Source organism: Tachysurus vachellii, chromosome 7 (genome assembly GCF_030014155.1).
Source record: "Tachysurus vachellii isolate PV-2020 chromosome 7, HZAU_Pvac_v1, whole genome shotgun sequence".
In the NCBI taxonomy this organism is placed as follows: Eukaryota; Metazoa; Chordata; class Actinopteri; order Siluriformes; family Bagridae; genus Tachysurus; species Tachysurus vachellii.
In genome coordinates, this window is record NC_083466.1 from 17,611,246 (window position 1) to 17,630,536 (window position 19,291).

Sequence of the window (19,291 nt, forward strand, 5' to 3'; positions counted from 1 at the left end):
ATCTGCCATACGGGGGCGACAACATCCAGCATTTTAGTTTTGCATTACACGCCTCATGCTCAGTGCACCACTGGCAGGCACAAAAAGAAAGGTGATTTACTGCTGTTGTGAGTCACTATTTGAGCAGTAGGCAAATGGAAGAGTCTAACAGCTGATCGTTAGCACATGTTTTAAGGGCATGAAAAGACAGAGAGAGTGTATGAGGGGGTGGAGTGTAAGTGTAGGTGATGGTCCAGAGGATAGCCTTCACTCTTGTCTGCTTGTGTCCTGAGACACACACACACACAAACAAACACAGACTTAAAGAGTTTCAGACCCTACAATTAATGGCTGTTTGGGAGAGGCAGAGGTACGTGTAATTTGAATGGCCACCTGGTTCTAGTGAGGGCCGAGTTGAGCCTCCAGACACACAGCTCAGGAGGGAAGAGGAAGCCTGGACACAGCAATCCACTGAGACCCTCCATTGCCTACAATTACCTCTTCATGGCCTGACTCTGAAAATGAGATCCAGTGCTCAAATGTGCTATTTTTTCCACTTTGTTAGTTTCATTACATGGTGTAATAAATATGATTTCCAAAATGTGGGCCATCAGAACTAATATCACTATTCACTTATTATATCACTTATTACAAGTTATTTAAAGAAGAAAAGATTGTAAAAATATTTTATAAAATCAGCCAGACCCTAAAAGTTAAAAAAAAAAAAAAAAACAGCAGGTCAAAGTCAGAACTTTTCCATGGAATCTTATTCACTAATGATGGAAAAAGAACACAGTGCCATTAATGAGTGTGCTGCTTTGCAGGTAGTCATCACCACAATAATTCACATACTGTATACAAGGGCTGCTTTAGTGTTAAGACTAGAGAATGTTTGCCTTGCAAAGCCAAGTTTCAAAGCCTGATTCTGCTACACACTGTATACACACATACACTGTGCACATATGCATATATACATACAGTGAAAAGTATTTCATTCCAGATAGCACTATGAAATTTATTGTGTTTTATCCCAGCACTATATTTTCTCGAGCCTTCAGCACCTTTGATGCTTGCTTCTGGTAGATGTGGAAGGCTTCACTTTCTGACAGCATACTTGTGCCATTACAGGATGTATCCTGTGTCCATAAGGAACAGCTTCCTTCAATTTCTTTTCAGAAACAAGTGAGGGTAAATTAGGTACTACGTATGAATTAGTTTCCTTACAGCATTTCCTACCATATAGTTTTCTTCTGAAGTCTGATGCCATCATCATCCTAATGGCACCATAGTTTAGAGCTCGGTTGTTCATTATAAATAAAATATAATCCCAGACCAAACAGGACAAGATAAACATAGTCATACAGTCACTCTTAAGATATTTAGCTCATCAGCTATACTGCAAAGTCTGTAAATTCACATATTTCAGTCTTGTCTTTTATAAGCAAAAGACAGGGTACAGTGTGGGTAGGATGCCAGTATATTATATGGTGTATATATATGGTAACAATCACTCACACACTATGGACCTGTAGGAAACCCCACAAGGCATAGGGAGAACATGGTAACTTCACACAGAGACATGCTGGAGACGGGAATCAAACCCCTAACATTGGAGATGTGAGGCAAATGTTATATTTAATGTTAAGAGTCCAAATTCTATATTTGATATATTATTTTATTGTTAAAGTCCAATGAGCTATCTAATTAGCTAAATAATATAATGTATGTAAGAAAACCTTCTCCTTGGCAAATTAAGGTTAAGGAAAACCACTGCCCAAACAATTGGCAATTTGGTACCAACTACATTTTGCATTCAAAATGAAACAAAATGAATGTTATTCTCTGTAGTGTGTCAGATGGATGAAGCTTATGAAAAATGATCAGTAAAGAATTGGAATAGACGGACAATGTATGCTTATTTACTTTTTATATCTTAGTTTTTATGGTTTGGGAGATGAATAACTGAAGTAAATGAAGATGAGATACCAAGCAATGGGAAATAACACCATGTCACAAGATGGAGGACAAGATCATTTTACTGCTTCCTGGTGTGTGGAACTGGTAGACATACTGATGTCTTCCAAAATATACCATGAACTACAATGGCAAGCATACTATAATGCTTCACTTTATGGTTAAATTAGAAAATGTGAGAAATCTATTCTTACAGATTTAGTGTTGTGTAACTGTTGGAAACATCTACATGCAGGTTATTTGAGGTTTAGAAGATGGGGGAGACGGGGCATGGGGGAGGAATTGGTGGCTACAATTCCATCTAATTTACAGTTTTTTTCACGTACAGCAGAAATCAGACAAATACACTGAGCTCCGCCAACAATTTAACTCACAGTTATACAGTATGTTCATATCCAAATTCAGTGTACTGTGATATGTTTGCTTCTAGTATATTTGTACCCATTTAAGCAAATCCTCTTAGTGACAGTAATGAACACACTGATGAACCACTGGTTATCCAGTTTGTCCTATTTAATCATCAGGTAGAAGAAAACTGTCAGTCAAGAGTTAATGTTAAAGCTTCAGGTGGAGACATACCCCAGCATTATTTATGACCCATAAGTATATATTTCTTGTAGCATTCACTCACAGAAAAACTCAGCAGTTAAGGAAATCCATAAGTGTAGTTAATTGAGACCAATATGAGGCCAAGATGATTTATTTTTATTTTTATTTTAGGTCACGTCATGTCAGAAGAGTCTCAACCTAGGGATACTAAACACTGCAGAGAAAATCTTCAGAAAGCAACCTTCAGACTAAATTCTTTGCAAGAAAACCTAATTGTTAACGTCTGGGTATAGCTGAAACACTAGCTTACTCATTTCACACATTTAACACTAAAGTGCACTTGGGTATACTCTGAAATATTTTGTGATAACCCTTATGCGGATGCCTACCCATAAATGGTTCAAGCATTGACTCGCATTTATAAATATGTGCCAAATGCTTGCAGACAAGATAAAAAAATCCAGCCACATTATTTTGCACCAGACTGCCTCATTTGTGGGGCAAATCCTCCTCCTCACAATGCACACAATAGAATCCATTCTGTCTGCTTAAGCCACTGGCCTTACCAACCTGGTTACCTAACATGCACTTTACTTCCTGCCAGTACAGACCAAGAGAATCCATGAGCAGACAGATTCTCTCCAGATCATACAACTTAATCTGGCTGGTCCGAGGATTTGGTGAGACCCATTGTTCTTAGGCAACGAGGCCCATGGAATGATTTGAACTGTCAAGCCATGTGCTCATAGGGAGCAGAGATGGGCACGATGCAAGGAAGCATTCAGTGCCACATGACAGCACAGTTAATCAGGGTGTGATTGGCTTTGTCTTTGATAAGTCAGTTTCTGGCTGACTGAAGCACAAGTAGCAAAAAAAACATCCAGTGTCCCGTCTGATCATAATACCGTTATAATACTGCACAGGTAAATCCGAGCAACACAGCAAACATACCTTCATAGTGATACTAGCAGGATTTAGAAACATCACATCACAAATCCTATAGCTAAAGGTACAGACAGAGTGAACTTCTCATCTGTGTGACTGTACTGAATTGAGTCTTCATGCTTAGCATTTCACTCCAAGTGCCATAGCCTACTTTAGCACACATGCTCACTACAAGGATAGCTTTAAAGCAGATGAAAGTAAGTCATCTAAAATAGCAAATTGATCCAAAACAACATGTAGATAGCTATTTCACACCTGTGTGTGGGAAGAGCAGAGAGTCTAGCTGTGTTTAGGTTAGAGATCTGGATTCCTATGTGTGTTTTGTAAATAAATTCGACATCTGTGTGTTTTGTGTATATGTGTATGTATGTGTGTGTGTGTGTGTGTGTGTGTCAGCAAGCTTGTTCTTAAAATTATTCAGCTTGAATTAATGGAATAATCACATCTTTTCAAGGTTTTCCCACAGAGAGCTCATTCACTGTGCCACTGAGAATTGGTCATCTATCATGTCTTTTCTATAAACCATCACTGTCCTCTCACTGAAAAACATTTAAGTACTTAATTAATAATTACAGTTTCAACAACTGTTGAAAACAGTAAATTACGATATAAATGAGATCCAAAAATGTCAATGTTGTCCTCATCAGATTTAATTAGTATGCATTCACCGGAGTATACATAATTATGAGCGATAAATAAATCATCATACGTACACTTGTGTGGGTTAAATTTGACTAGATTTTTTCATGGAATTTGCTGACTACCTCTATGAAATACATTAGACATTCACAAGACATTAGCAATCCTTCACATCACAGTAGGTAGACAGAAGTAATATATTAAGTGAACTGACTGCAAATTATACAATTTATCCATTATGTGCATTTAGGATGAGCACACACAGTAGCTCTATTTGCAAACCGCATTAGTATCAAATGTGTAAATTATTGCTATTTAAAGCTAATGTTCTTGTCTCATACCTTCACTTTATCCTTAGGACAATTGAAAATCCGTCAGTGTCCAGTGTGTGGCAGTGTTGTGTCTCTTTCCGAAACTGAGAAACTGTGTAACCATCTGCCACAAAATGACTGCCTTCACAAGTTTGTAACTACGATGTTTATAATAAATAAACCATTCTTTTAACAGTTTGTTGCATGTTCGTAATAGATGATTAGTAGTTTGGAAGAGTAACCAGAGTAACCATAGACGACATAGTAGCTAAATGTCTATCCAACGTCTGTTCAAGAATGTGATACTAAAGCAGACTACATCTGTGTATCTGGCTTATTCATGGCTCTCAAGTGTCACGCATTGAGTGTGACAGTCACGCATTTGGGTCTTTTGTCACGCTCTCCCGCCTCACATTGTATTTCTCACGTAGAAAAACTTACTATTCATCATATATTTAATATGCCGCAGTGCCCAAAATGTATCTGTCAGCACTGCTGTCTCTATGGAACCGAGCAGGAATCAAGCGCGTCTCCCCTGGAGTTCTTAGTCGAGCCTGACACTTATCAGCCATCAAAAAAAGAGGCAACACAATAGCCAATCAGAAAATAGCACTATTGTATCTGGGTAAGATTTAACGCAACAACCAATGAAAAAAAAGCAAATCCTGGAATTGTTCAGCATCATCATCGAAAGAGAAAACCACTGGAGCTGCGAGCATCATTTTGAGCACAGAGTAAGTTATGATCTCCTGGTTTAATGTTACAACAAATTCACAACTTGTTTGACACAAACAATGACATTTTACCTGCTGTTAAAGAAGGTTTCCCAGATAATCAGCATGAGTTTTTCATGAGTGTCTGTAACTTAGCCAACAGTTTTACAGCCTGTTCACTGACAACACCTGCTCAGAACAAGTGGTCTAGGCCAGTGGTTCTCAAACCGGGGGCCCTGAGATGGTGCCAGAAAACATCTGAGTAATAGAGGCCCCTGGTTCCTTTTTTCAAAGGTGACTAGATTGAACCAATTTGGGAGGCTATCAAAGATTGCAGCCTTGGTTTTAGTGCTTCCACATTCTAATGCTGATGCCCAGAGGGTATTTTTGATGGTCGGTTTGAACAAAACCTCAACATGAAACAGCTGGACAGGACATTGTCCTCAATCATGACACTAAAAATGGCTGGGCTTGAGCCGAACTGTTTTAAATTGGAGCAACATTACAAATGATAAAGGAGTCCAAAAAAGGCAACAAACACTTACAATAAACAACACCAGACATAATCTCTCTCTCTCTCTCTCTCTCTCTCTCTCACACACACACACACAAATTAATAAATGGAAATTGAATAAATACTTTGTATTTGGTTAAATGATCTCATCTCAGTGATCCAAGCACAACACCCCCAGTGTTTTCAGGGCTGTGGGGTTGGAGATGTCACTCTTGCCTGTCTTCAAAACTTGAAAGCCCTGCTTATTTTATTACATATTCTAGGTAGTCATACTTATCTCTTAGGTTGCTAAGTTCTGCACTTGTTCTTATTGTCTCTTACAACAAATTGCACAAGCTCTATTTTTACTGTTTGCTTTTGTGTACCTCAGAAATACCTCATTTTTGGTGAACACCTTTCCTCATTTTGGAATACTATTGAAAAGGAGAATCTGAATGATGATTGAAAGCAGGACCTCACAGTACAAACGCACAGAAAAAATGATCTCTAAATGTCAGATTTCTGTAATGACTAGGACATCAATCATCAATACCAGCTTGGTTGGATTTACACAATATTAGTATGCATGTACTGTAAAGGCTTTGTAATGACCTGAAGGCTTTTCTGTGATCCCTCTCTCTATCTGCATCAACATAGTGCATTAGCCCATACATCAGACTTGTTTATGTTGTGTAGCATGCTTTTTTAGTTAAAGAGGAAAACAGGCTTCATAAAACCAAAAAAAAAGAACATGAAAGAAAAGTAGAAAAGACTTCACTGTAGACTTCATTAGTATGTGGTTAGTCTTCTGCACGCACACAGACATTTTACAATTGTTTGCTTACTCTAACTTTTTGACTATTGTCGCTGGTCATTTTCAGAAAGAAACATGACCTCAAAGCTCTCAAAGATAAAATAGGTCTATCAACTGTTGCTTGACTCTTCTGTAATCCCAGGTATGGAATAGTGTAGGTGGAAATGGTCAGTAGTGAAAATGGATAAGAATATAAGGAAATTATAAAGAAAAGTTCAGCACACTTTATATTCACAAAATCGATTTTCTATTAATCAGAAGCAAGAAGCAAGAGACAGGGGGAAACAAGAGGCACACTGAAGCCCTATCCGATCAAAATCCTCAGCTCAAAATCCAAAGACACACTCTCCTGATGATGGAGAGCATGGCCCTGTTCTGCCCATTATACAAGCTTGCAAACAACAGGGGGTTACATCTAAAAGCTTTCTACACTCTAGTGACCAATGAATTGTTCAGTAGGTCAACAAATAAAAGCTGTGCATTTCTCAGCAACCTCTTACACTCAGACCCACAAATCATTTGTCTATTACAGTATTATTCAAAGAAACGTAATAGACATCTGTTTAGCATCCCATGACTTGCCAGTTTAAGCCTGACACTCTAGTGTACTAGATTGTTCAAAAGCTTTGGCAGTGATGACAGAGGCAAGGCCTAATGCAGGCATTATTCATATATCTTTAAATCAAGGAAAAATGTTTATTGAATTCTTAGAAATGTCTCATAGTGACAGAGGACAGAGGAGACTCATGTGGTTCTGAAGCCCTCCATATGTTCTCCCAAACTTCTCTGTGACACATGAAAGATTAAGTTATTTTTTGTGTGTGCCCTAACACAAACCATGCTGTCAGCCTCCTGTCACCTTTGACCTCAGTGGAAATTGATCTTACTGGCCAAAATGAGTCCAATATGACCATTTGTTTATTTTGGAAGGCTGTTCAAGCAGTGTGCACACTTTCAAGCATGTTTGTCATGACCAGGCTTGTCTTGCGGGAGTATTAGATGAGATTAATGGACACATGTTTGTGTCCACAAAAAAAAAAGAAAGAAAAAAAAAATGCTTTAGGCAGGAGTTGCTATCATGCAATAAATGTCAGGGGTAATAGTCTGTATTTCATTTAGTCCATACATACCAACAAACCCCCCCCCCCCAATCCCAACCCCCCCAACTCTGTCTCTCTGTCATTCTTTCTCTCTCTCTTCTCTTCTCTACTCCTCACCTACTGCTGGTTTGCAGGTTGATGATTTTAACTCTATCCTGAGAAAACCTGATAAGTGTATGTCTGTGTGTAAGCCAGTGTCTGTACATGATTTATCAGTTACTGGCCAGAGAGAGGACATGTGATTGATGAGTGTACAATATATGTAAATGGCTTTACTAAAGAAGAAGCAAAAGAAGTGTATGTGTACTTATGTGTTTCTATAAATGTGTGTCTGTGTGTACCAAGACTCTACTTAAGGCTTCTTCCATGAGTGATCTGATGTTAAACAACAATTAGACATGTCTGCCCATAGCCTGTACTTACACTTCATACTGCACCAGACAGTTTAAAAGACTTTACACATCCACCACTTTACACATCCAGTTTACACTGCCCTTAACATGACTGTACATTACCTCCAAATAACATTCACCTCCTCTAAATAATGTTCTTAAACTTTAGCACTGAAGCTGAACTAAGAATGAGTTATTAGGTAGTTCAGGTTTTTGTGACATTAACACAGACATTGTTTATCATACTTTCAAATTTTACAAAATGATTTGTTTGTAGAGTTTCCCGAATTCAGATTTAATTTAACATTGGCTTAGACAGACTGGACATGGTTGATTATAATTTGAATTAGAGACAGCAACATCCTGAGAAGTTCAGACTTAAATCTAGGTGGTCCAGTCATGTCATAACAGCGACCGTATTCTTGGTTCAAAAATGTAGTTGTATAAGGTCTCCAATAGAAAACACTATACTTATCACACAGTGATGCATATTATTGGCCCTGAGAAGCTATAAACAACATCATAAATAGATGATTATAAGTGGATGGTGAGATTCGTGCATGTTCTGATTCCAATAAAATCTGTCTTTCAACTGGTAGGCGTGAATGGAACGACAGGTCTGACCTGAGAACAATGTCTGGTATGCAGATGGCACGAAGATTTGCTAATGAACTGCATGGAGCAAATCAATTTCAAAACATACAGTAAATCTGCCATGAGTCATGCATTATTCTACAAGCACTCTCTGGCTCAATAAAGAAAGGTTCAGAACAAAAGTGAGGATGAGGAAGACAGTACTCCTTCACTAGTTTCAAATTTGATGAGTTAGATACTGTATTCTCCTATGAAACATAAGCGTATACATACCATCTCATTTTTAACTGAAGCTTTAGAGTAGCATTGAACTATGCATTTATATAACACACACCAAAGAACTGTGGTGCTTTCTTTAACAATGCTTTTATTATAGTTTTTAGTTTTAGGGATTTGGAGAAAAAAAGAGGTGTGGCAGAGAGTTCATTTATGACTTTTACTCACCTGTTTAGGACCACCAGTGCTGGCAACAGCTGCCACTACTTAAACATGTCAATAATATGCGCTCATACAAACTTGCTGCAACCAACTGTATATATAGGCAAGACTCTGGCACTGAAACTGGGTTTATTGAACTGTGTGTATCCACTGATCAGCCATAACATTGAAATCACTGACAGATGTTGTGAATAACATTGATTACAGTCCTCTCTGTAATTACTGGAACCGCAAGGACAGTCCATTTGTTTTTGCTGTCTAAGGAAGACATATGGCTTTGAGATCAAAAGATGGATGAGAAGGGAGTTTCGACTGTTTTTAGCTTTTACTTCCTGGTATTTAAGTGTAGATCTGTTAAACGATATACAGCGTAGCACTTTTTGTATCAGACCACCCATTTTTGAGGCGAGAGAAAATATTGGAACGCTGGCGACTGAGAGATGTTTCTTGTTACTCAGGTGTGTCCTGTTAGATTGATTGTTTAAACAATGAAAAGTACTGAACATATACTCTTGCTTTTAGCGTTCAGTTTCACAAAAAAGGATAAGCCAACCTGAAGGCCAGTGAGCTGTCTAGCCATTTTCTAGTCATTTAAGCTGAAATCGATCAGAGGAATTACACTGAGCTTACAATAATTTGTCATATAAAGTAATGTAAAGTGTCTGTGAGTGTTTGTGTGCCACAATGCATATTTTTTATTGTTATTGTTTTTTAATGTACTTAGATCACAACAACTGATTCCAACATCCTTACTGGTAGCTGAACAGACATTCGAATATGTATTATATGTATAAGAATATGTATTAATTTGTCTCATATGATACTTTACCATATCCAAAGTGTGTACTTACCCTGCTACCTTTTATCGGAGGACAGGGACATTTTCCAGTACAGTCACGCCCTGCACATGGCTCATTTGACTCTGATCCCTGGAAAGATACACACAAAGAAGAAGAAATGAATTTCAATCCCCAACAGAGTCTTATTCAAGCACAAATGTATGTGAATAGAAAGGTAACAGAACCTGCTCTGAAATTTATATACACCTGGGTAACGTAACAACAAATAAACACACCATTTTATATGGAGAATTTATGTCATAGACCTGATGTGGGAAAAAAAAACGATTTATAATGCTAGCTAATTCTTAAGTAGCATAATAAAAAAGTCCTTTTTCAGAAGAGAAAGAACTCCTGATTACTGATGTCCTATCATAAAATCATGTCTGACCCAAAACTCCAAAGTTGGATAATTTTTTATTTATAAAATTTGAATTTGAAATATGATTTATAAAATAAACTAGCTAGCCTATGATCCTGACTGTAGAACCTGCTTGTGGTGTCAGTGGAGATAATTTACATGGCCATAACCTCAGGCTATAACCTACTATAACCATAACCTCAGTATGTTTTAAACTTTTTTACCTAAATAACTAAGAGCAACCAGCTGAATGTCCACACCATGCATTCCCTGATTCATGAGGCTTTTTGTGTGATGGGCCATGCTAAGATTCCAATAATACTAATTATCAATCACTAATTACACTCCTTGTGTACAAAAAACACATCCACTGAACAGCCCAGTTTACAGTTCCTGACATTCAGGTCTGCACAAATATTTTTAGACACCAGAAACACTTTACTCCTCAAATTCCAGATAATTAGTCATGCATTTATTTTAAAAGCATATTATTTAGTAGCTCTAGGGTAGTTAATCATTGTAGTTATACTAATAGGATACTAATAGGAACAATGTTTAGTTATAAGATTGAAGAATGGGTAAAGTCTCTACCTGTCAAACGGATAATGGGAGTTTAAGAAAATAATTAGCTTCTGTACAAGCACATGTTCAATAATTAGCCAGGTTATGCAGCAAATCAGTAACACCGGTTATACTCTAGTTAACGTCAGTCAATTACAATCAGTGTATGTGGTTAATAAGAGCAAGAGCGATTGAATCAGGGGCTAAAATCAGCGTATGTCCTTACATGTGACATCAAGAAAGAATTACAAGAACAGAAGGAATCCCTTGCACAGTAAGAGGCCTGGTACGTCCAGGCTCAGGAATGTTAACAGAGCTCACACAGTAGGTGCAGTCGTATGATGGTGCTTAGCAGGGACCTGCCCTGGGCACAAAGGTCGTAGGTTGCAAGGGAGCATTTCAATGTGATTAAGGGATGAAAGGGTGTGGGATGGGATGATATGACCAAGGGAGGGAAAGGGAAAATTGCTATTAAACCTTTGGGTGAATGGAAAAAGACAGATGAAATTCAACTCCACATTACTAAGCACAAATAAAAGCTATTATGCAAATGGATATGTGCGTTTATGTGTGTATACTTGTGTGAAAGTGAGGGAAGCTGCTCCAAAGCTTTCAAAATTTTGGCTTTTAATGTAAAGAGCATTTTTGGCTGAGACACAGATAAACAGGTACAGTGGGATAAATTAAGAAAGGGGAGAGAAAGAGAATGAATGCAAAAGTGGGTAGACAGATGGCCCAATTTATTCATACTCTCTGATCTGCTGTAAAGTGAGAATCAGCCTGACAGAAGCAGGCCAAAAAAAAGGGATGGAGGCACAGAAAGAGTCAGAGAAAAGTGAAAAGTTTACTGTCAACTGCTTAGAAAACCACTAAAACAGGAACAGTATCCTTAGAGAGCTAGAGTGCTAATGCAGTATGTGTATATATTCATCAGCATTGCCAACAATATATATAAAGGTTAGTGTGGTGAAGGAAGGGTTAAATCCAGAATGCATCGAGGAACACTTGGCTGATATTTGGCAGGTGAACTAGAATCTCATAGAATCTGAATTTTTCTTCAGTGTTCAAGAGAAAAGGCGTTCAAGTGTGTGTGTGTGTGTGTGTGTGTGTGTGTGTGTGTGTGTGCCTTTGTATGTGTGGGTGTGTGTTTGTGTGCGTGCGTTTGTGTGTACGGGGGTGGGGAGGGGGGGGGTGTCAGTGCAGGGGTCGGAAAGGACAGAGGGGTAATTCTACAATCCTGCACTCCTCCAGTTTTTCTTGAATGATCTTAACCCTTCAAGGGCCCTTTTGTCACTTTCTATTCAGTGTGTTTAACCCACCTGTTGAAGGGTGGACATCTTATATGTGCACGTGCTTTTCTTCATGTACATGAGATATAAAACACAATCATCATAATGCCACACCTTGACATTCCTTGCACTCGGCTTCCTGAGAAAGTGCTTTTGAGAAAAGAACAAAAACAGTGGAACTTAAGGAGAAATCCCGGCGCACAAAAACCCCCAAGGGACAAGATTAATTTCCACAGCCTGCCAAACACAACTAAAGGCCTATACCACCTCCTGCTTTTGCCTGTAGGTACATGTTGTGTACCGTGAGAGTGTATATGTGTGTATATGCTATTACTATAAGCCTTTACATCAATGGCCTTATCCTACTTGCCAAAGTGGCATCTGGAACATTCTCTATTCAACAGTATTGTTGTTTTTGAAAATATGTTTTGTTATATTTATTAAAGCATGTTTTCAATTATATCAGCAAATGTGGTTCCATGGTTACAGATGTCCAATACATATGTCTTAAATAATAAGCAGTAAGTTACCTGTAGCATATTGCAAATATGTGACTGAGACAAGATGAGACAGTTCCTATTTGTACAAGCATCAGGCAAAATCTGTCTATAGGGGACTGGATACAAGCTTAAGCTCACTATGGAATGAACATAAACAGTAATCTACCTCTTAGAGTGCTTTAAACACTCAGTACTTCCTTACATGTTATAAAAATGTTTACAATAATTTGATCTTGAGTGTCGATTAGTCCAAAATATTGTGAAGAAACATGGGAAATTCTGAGGATTAAGATTTTGATTCCGACAAATGCGTGACACAGATGATTTGCTAACATGGGTAGGAAACATTGGTATGTTTAAATCTAAAATATGTTTTAATTTTGGCCAAAATTGTGTGTACTGTACAATGCTACCTGCCAGGAACCTCTCTATATTCTGATATAAAATGTTATTCCATTTGTTACACATTTTTGTCATTCTACATTCTATTATCACCCAGCTTCAATATACAGTATATAAGTTATTTTACTGAACTAGTAAATGAAAAGGACTAATTTATTTTATGTGTAACACAAGATTAATCACCCAATTTTGTATTCTAAATGTGAATCTAACAGTTTTAATGATACAGCATCACATTAATACAGCATCACATGGTTAATGTATATGATTTCAGACCATAATGTATCCGAAAAAAGGGGGAACAAATTCAAATACTTTTTATATAATTATTTTTAAAGGCATTTGCAGTATGTTTTAAGGAAACTGATATTGTCAAAATTCTTTAAATTAAAGCTTTGCTTTGACACTTTTGCTCCTTTGCTTACTTATGGGACTATGTGTATAGATAATTAAATAGTAGACTTGAGAAACATTTCTACAGTACTCATTTCTAGTCCTTCTGGAAAGACTGCTGGAAAAAAATCTGTCTCTTGCAGTCACATTACAAATAGGATTGTACAGATGCTGTACCAATCTTACAAGAATGTCATTAGATCTTGCTCTGATACTTTTCCAAGAAAGACAGATCCTTCACTGTATGGTCTGGAAATTACCCCTTTTCACCCTGGTTGTGTGCGTGTGAAGAAACACAACCCAACACACGCACAGATGTTGACCTCATGTTTCTCTTTGGTCTTTGATTAATATTTATCTTGCTAAGTGCTTGCTCACATCTCTTCCCCTTCCACTCCTAACCTCTATCAATGTCATCCATCTCCACGAGGAACTGAACAGAAACCAGGCAAAGAAATGGAGGGGGATTGAGGGAAAAGTGGCAGGCAGAATGAAAAAAAAAATCCTCTATGGCAAAAGGGCTAAGCAAATGCACAATGTGGCCAGCTGCCTATTTGTCCTTGACACATAGTGTTTAAAAATGCAAAACTGAAAGTGTGAGAAATTGAAACATCTCCTATTTTAGATATCTATCAATTGCAGTCAACTGCAACAAACTGATACGATAATCTCATTATTAACTGCAATTAGAAAAAAGTAATCCAATGAACAAAAGTCCTTAATGCTCAAATTCTCAGAATACACATGTACAAGCACCTTCACAAGATGTGGAATACACTTTATATAAAACATAGCTGAAGCAGGAGACACTGATAAACATGCAGTATGTTTCTCTTCTGCATTCACATCTCCTTCTCCACCCTTTCTCTATAGCTAACAATCAAAAGGTAACATTCGGTTAGCCTTTCAACTCCACTTGTTTCCATCGACTTGCTTCCTGCATGTGGCCCTCTGTCACAGCTGTGTTTAAACACTTCATCGTCCATAGTTTACCCCAAGCTGACCCAGAGCTCTCACCCATTCCACCACCCTCCACTGGCCCTCTGTGCGTGGTATGTTGTAAACGAGACCACCCATAGGCAGAGCAACTCTGTGCATTTGTGTATTTAAAGCTCAACTAAATTATTTATTACTAAATACTCTGAAGTCATAGCACTCGTGTTGCCGGTTCCTGTATCCTGAGATAATGTAAAGATTTGTCTTTGCTGTATGGACTGTAGGTTTGAGAAAAGGAACCAAACACTGTTAAAAGATGTAACCATTTGAAGTTGTGTAAATGTAACCAATAACCAGATGTAGCTCTGCTTTCGAGGAATGCATTCAAAGGTCAAGAGTAAAAGGCTTGTGACGGCCAGCACTCAGATTTTCAGATAATCACTTCAACAATAATAAAAATCAATAAAACAGTATCAAGAAACTCTGTAAAAAATGTTTGTTAAATCCCGTTGAAATGATTATGATGAAACAGGTCAGAAAAGCAGTTCAGAATAATAGACTAACCATCTTTAACCAATTACATGTGATAGGTTAGGTTTAGGTTAGGGTTAGGTTAAGTGTATATGATTCTTAGCTAACTTATCTAATATTCATTACACAGAAAATGTGAATAAGATGTTATATTTTTTATAGGTTTGTATTTTCTTAAGTATCAATGAAAATATAGTTCTAGCTAACTTAGTTAATGTTAATTCAATTCTGTTTTATTTATATAACACTTTGAACAATGGAAATTGTCACAAAGCAACTTTACGGAAATCTATAATAAGCAAACCTGTGGTGTGGGCGGCAAGGAAAACCTCCCTGAGGCGACAAGAGGAAGAAACCTTGAGAATAATCAGACTCAAAGAATTTCTAGATGACACAGGTACAATTATAAATGGTTTCTCTTCAATCACTTTGTACTATAGCGTCAAAAAGTGCAAACTGTGTCAAGAGGAACTTGAAAATGAGCATCATTAAAGTAGTAACTGTAAGCCTACTGTATCAAATTGAAGCTATTAACTGTTCAGTGTTGGAGACATGAGAGTAAACTGTTCTTAATTACAACCTTTAAGGTTGACATTCAAGGTTCCATCTTTATTGTGCCTGTGTGATACCATCTAAAATGTATGATGAGCTTAAGGCTATCCATGTGAGGACCATCAGCAGGAGCCAGTGATCTGACTAATGGAAAAAAGCTACTTTGCAAGTGAATAGCTAACTAGCGAACATGAGCAAGTGAACATGAATGACATGGAATTTTGTTATATTTCATGGTGTGATAAAATGCCATTTTAATTATCATTTTAATGATTCATTTTTAATTCAAGACAAGTTAGATTATTTCCACCCAGTTGCAACCATTTTCTTTTTTTTTTGCAGATCATTTAGGATCAGATAATAATTGTTCGAACACGCATGAATCTTTTACTGTGACATATATACATCTGTTAAATGTTAAGAGCAGATAAATGACAAAGCCAGGGAACATTCAAAGAGGGATTTAGGTCTCTGAGACGGCTAAAACTGCATTGCATACTCGACTTTGGCAAGCCCAAGCACCTGCATACCTCAGTCTAATGCTCTGGCATGCCCAATACTCGGTGTGTGTGTGCATGTGTAGGTGCATGTGCTTGTACTGTACAGTGCATTAGGTTACTTCTGGCCAATTCTGTTTCATTGCTTTCAGTAAATCAAATAAACATGGCTTGCAGTTAATCTGTGTTTAGGAAACAACTGTTAATTCCATATCAGTAAAAGATACATAATTTATTTTTCGTAAATGTATCCATGCTGCTCCAAGAGTAGGGCATGCACAGACGTGGAGCCAGCAGCTAGGAAAGTGATCAGCAATAACTTCGTTGTAATCAAGCTAAGGATCCTGGATCATTCTGGGCTCTCGACTATGTTGATGTTCTAACTTTAGCTCTGCTACCAGGAGATCACAGACTCACAGACACTAGTGTCGGAATACAAGCTTCCTGTTCCATTTCTCTTCCTGTCTTTGCAGGAGGGCAGTCATATACACCACACTTACTCACAGCAATACTGGAGACCTATGAGTCAATCTATTATCATACAGATGCACAGAATCAAATTCTACTGATCTGGAATGACGAATAAAGTTTGGAATAAAGTTTATTATTGTAGGCTCATGCCAAAATACAGACAAACCAGAATGAAGGATATGAACTGGGATGTTATTTGATCCTGGGTACTATTTGGTGCACTCTATCACCCCACACAAATAATTACGGCTTCCCTGAGCTGTGCCAATCCACATGCCAATGGCATTTCCTCATCTGTCTTTACCTACTGGTTAAAGTAGATATACACTTCAGGCCAAATATTCAAGCACTTATAGCATGAATCGCTTTGCGCTGAACTGTCTCGGTGTAGTCTCGGAGCTAATATCTTGCTTATTTCTAGCATTCAAACGCAGTTGGAAGTCTGACACTAATTATGCCATGTTTAATGGTTTAACAGTCAGTCTCTTGAGATTTTCATATATGTGTGGTTAATGATGCAGGAACAGGAACAGGAACAACAAGCTAGCGAAGAATGAATCCTAAATGCTGCCAGATTTTGCCCATATACTGGCTGTTTACATTTATACCTCATTAGCATCTCATAGTGCAAGAGTATAGATATGCAGTCTTTACACAGATACAAGATGGTTTGATTACAAAATTGTTTGTTTGTATTTAGTGCTGAATAATGACAATATTTACAGTTGGATTTACACGTTGTGCGCTGTTTTGTACTTTGGCATATTGGATTTGAAAGTATATGGAAAAAGTTAAACATTTCAAGGTTTCTTTGAAGGTATTTACAGCTAAATTTTGAGAAGTTAGAATTAAAAGAGAATTATGAGAATTATTATGATTTTAGGATATTGAGGCATAAAGCTTAATTATAAATTAAAAAATATTTTTTATTTAAAATGTGAGCATTCACTAAATAACTTTTAAGTTATTAATAATTCACATAACTAGTGAATTTTGGTTCATTACAGTTTGCTAATTACAGAACTTTTCATTTAAAAATCTCTCCATTTTAGATTCAATATAATCTATATATCTTGGAAGATAATTGCTTAATTTTTGTAATTTTTGTACCAGTTACATGTTGACCAGGTCTAAAGTTGATTTTATATACCATTCATTCATCATTCATTCATCTTCTACCGCTTATCCGAACTACCTCGGGTCACGGGGAGCCTATCTCAGGCGTCATCGGGCATCAAGGCAGGATACACCCTGGACGGAGTGCCAACCCATCGCAGGGCACACACACACTCTCATTCACTCACGCACTCACACACTAGGGACAATTTTCCAGAGATGCCAATCAACCTACCATGCATGTCTTTGGACCGGGGGAGGAAACCGGAGTGCCCGGAGGAAACCCCCGAGGCATGGGGAGAACATGCAAACTCTACACACACAAGGTGGAGGAGGGAATCAAACCCCGACCCTGGAGGTGTGAGGCGAACGTGCTAACCGCTAAGCCACCGTGCCCCCCTTTATATATCAAACAATTTCAAATTATTTGCTCACTGCTTTGGATTCACTCCAGCATGTGTGTTCTGGGCTGAAACTGAGGAGTACTCATGATATATAAGAGCTGAGGCTGCTGCTGTGGACAGTACCTACTTAAGTTCCATCTCGTTGATGAAAGGTGAAGCGGCGTCTTCTCCTCTACAGGCTGTAATTACCCGAGCTAAGTAGGATAGTGTTAATAACGCTGTTTGAAGTGAGGCGAGGAGCCGGGGGAAGTTAAACCCCCCTCCAAATGAGACACATATCCGCAGTGTTAAGGTTGCCATGTGGCCCCTTTTGACCCTAAGATGACTTTTTAAAAACGTTAACAAACAGGGTGACCAAGTTTAATAATTACCCATTATACCCTTTTACTGACATCAAAGCACTTGGTTATTAACTTTGTATCTAGAAAACAAACTGCCTGAGATATAGAGAAAGTGTCTAGTGTTTTATTTTATTGACTTTTTTTCACTATTAAGAAAGTCTCTAAATAGTGGATCCTGGGAAGAATTCCTCACTTGCTGTGCATGTTTGTAGATCAACAGTACTTTGCAGCACATAATTGGCATCTTTTTTGAAAATCTTTGTTCCAACCAGTAGTACAATTTAATTTTGTGGTGAGGGGGAAAATTAATGACATTTCTGAGAAGCTCATGGGTTAAACAACTTGCAGGAACACGTTCGCCAGCACTCCAGTGATAAATGAATACAGCACAGACCTCAGGGGATTAAGGGTTTAATATTTTGCTTACACGTAGGTGGTACAAAGCGAGCCAATGAATGACCAAGTGAATTATATAATAGAAACTGTTTTGTGTAACACTGTACATTCATATCACATATACAGTAAACACCATCTTTTTGCCTGACAGCCTTTTTGTATTATGTTCATTTTTTCTTTTGTACTTACACAAATAAAACTCACAATAACAAATATACGCTATATTATAAGAAATTCATTTGTGTGTGTTCAGTATCGATTGCATGACAATATGACTGTAGATTTTAAGGTGCTACAAAGCCACCAAAGTTTTAAAGTTTTTCATCTAGACAAAACAACAGCTAAGCTAACACACACACAAACACACACACACACACACACACACACACACACACACACATACAGTATAAGAAGGCCGCAGGCTTTGTTTTGTGTGATAAGATATTATCAAATAGATGTTGACTTTTCGCATGAATAAAAAGCTTTCCTATCTTTAGGAAATGTTATAACTGACATGGTATAAAATGTCTAGGGATGTCTGTCAATCAGTATAGAAATTATACTATATATATGCACTGGAAGTAAAGATTAAAGTAAAGATTTTTTTATATTGAAGTGTTGAGATTTGTTCTTATATATTTGAATGGATTTGTAGTATTGATTTGAACTTTTTTTTAATGTTTTCCATAACAACACTGTTTGTCTTATAAAATGTGTAAAATAGAAACATTAGAAAGTTAAAATAGTTTAGGGTTGCAACC

The 19,291-nt window shown here is 37.5% G+C and overlaps 1 protein-coding gene across 1 annotated transcript in view; it reads right to left on the bottom strand.

Annotated features, from left to right (window-relative positions):
• Window positions 1-19,291, bottom strand: part of col4a6 (collagen, type IV, alpha 6) — a 73,009-nt gene that overhangs the window by 25,380 nt on the left and 28,338 nt on the right. Inside the window, exon 4 of the mRNA XM_060874686.1 lies at window positions 9,793-9,870. Coding sequence (XP_060730669.1) covers window positions 9,793-9,870 — 78 coding nt within the window. The remainder of the gene's footprint in view (window positions 1-9,792; window positions 9,871-19,291) is intronic.